This window comes from Mesitornis unicolor, unplaced genomic scaffold (assembly GCF_000695765.1).
Source record: "Mesitornis unicolor isolate BGI_N332 unplaced genomic scaffold, ASM69576v1 scaffold7816, whole genome shotgun sequence".
Classification (NCBI taxonomy): Eukaryota; Metazoa; Chordata; class Aves; order Mesitornithiformes; family Mesitornithidae; genus Mesitornis; species Mesitornis unicolor.
In genome coordinates, this window is record NW_010191647.1 from 1 (window position 1) to 855 (window position 855).

Below are 855 nucleotides of genomic sequence, written 5' to 3' on the forward strand. Positions count from 1 at the left end.
CCCAAGTGCAGGACCTGGCACTTGGCCCTGTGGAACCTCAAATGATGTCTTCATCCTGCTCATCTTGACTGCTTGGTGCAGTAATGGGATTGAGGAAACCAGCTGGTTTTCCACTGAAGGAGAGATGTGAGGGCTCTGCATCCAGCACAAGACTGGGAACAACCTGGGAAGGATGAAATAACCATAGAAACAGTGCTGTTTGGGTGGGAAGGGACCTTAAAGCCCCCCCAGTCCAACCCCTGCCATACACAGGAACATCACCAGCCCAGGCTGCTCCAAGCCCTCGACTGGGCAATCTCTGAGGTCCCTTCTCACCCAAACCTTTCTGTGATTCAATGATTCTATGAAATGCAGACCTTGAGGTTGGAAAAGACCAGTCTGGGTTCCCTTAGTTGCATCCCAGTAATAGAAGACTGATGGTTCCCAAAAACTCCTTCTCTTCCTATCCCTATAGTGGTACCTCGTAATGACTTCTCCTTTACCCACCACCTCCACCAAGCTGGGGTCACTGACTGCAGCCGGCCACGCTCCAACTCTACATCTTGCCTCTACCTCCTCCTAAGGCAAATAGGGAGCCAAAACAGCTGTGAAGGCTCTGGCTACTTGGCCAGTGAAGCCCTTTCCCATTAAAAATGAATGGTGGTGGATGCTCCCCACGTCTCACCTGACTTTTCTCTCCTTTGCTCCGTAGGCTCATCGGCACTTTCCGGATGGTCCTGCAAAAGGTGGTGGAGGAAGGGCAGGTGGAGGTGACGGACACGCTCATAGATGACAATAATTCGGCCATTCAGGTAGGTCCTGAGGGATAAATGACCACTGCTGCCCTTCAGTCATTGGTCCATCTGCCCGTATTCC

General features: G+C 51.9%; 1 protein-coding gene across 1 annotated transcript in view; it reads left to right on the forward strand.

The window, feature by feature from the left end:
* Nucleotides 1-691: 691 nt before the first annotated feature.
* LOC104542474 (otoferlin-like) overlaps nucleotides 692-855 on the forward strand; it is a gene marked incomplete at both ends in the record, with an annotated part of 45,490 nt that continues 45,326 nt past the window's right edge. The window contains one exon of the mRNA XM_010186805.1: nucleotides 692-791. Coding sequence (XP_010185107.1) covers nucleotides 692-791 — 100 coding nt within the window. The remainder of the gene's footprint in view (nucleotides 792-855) is intronic.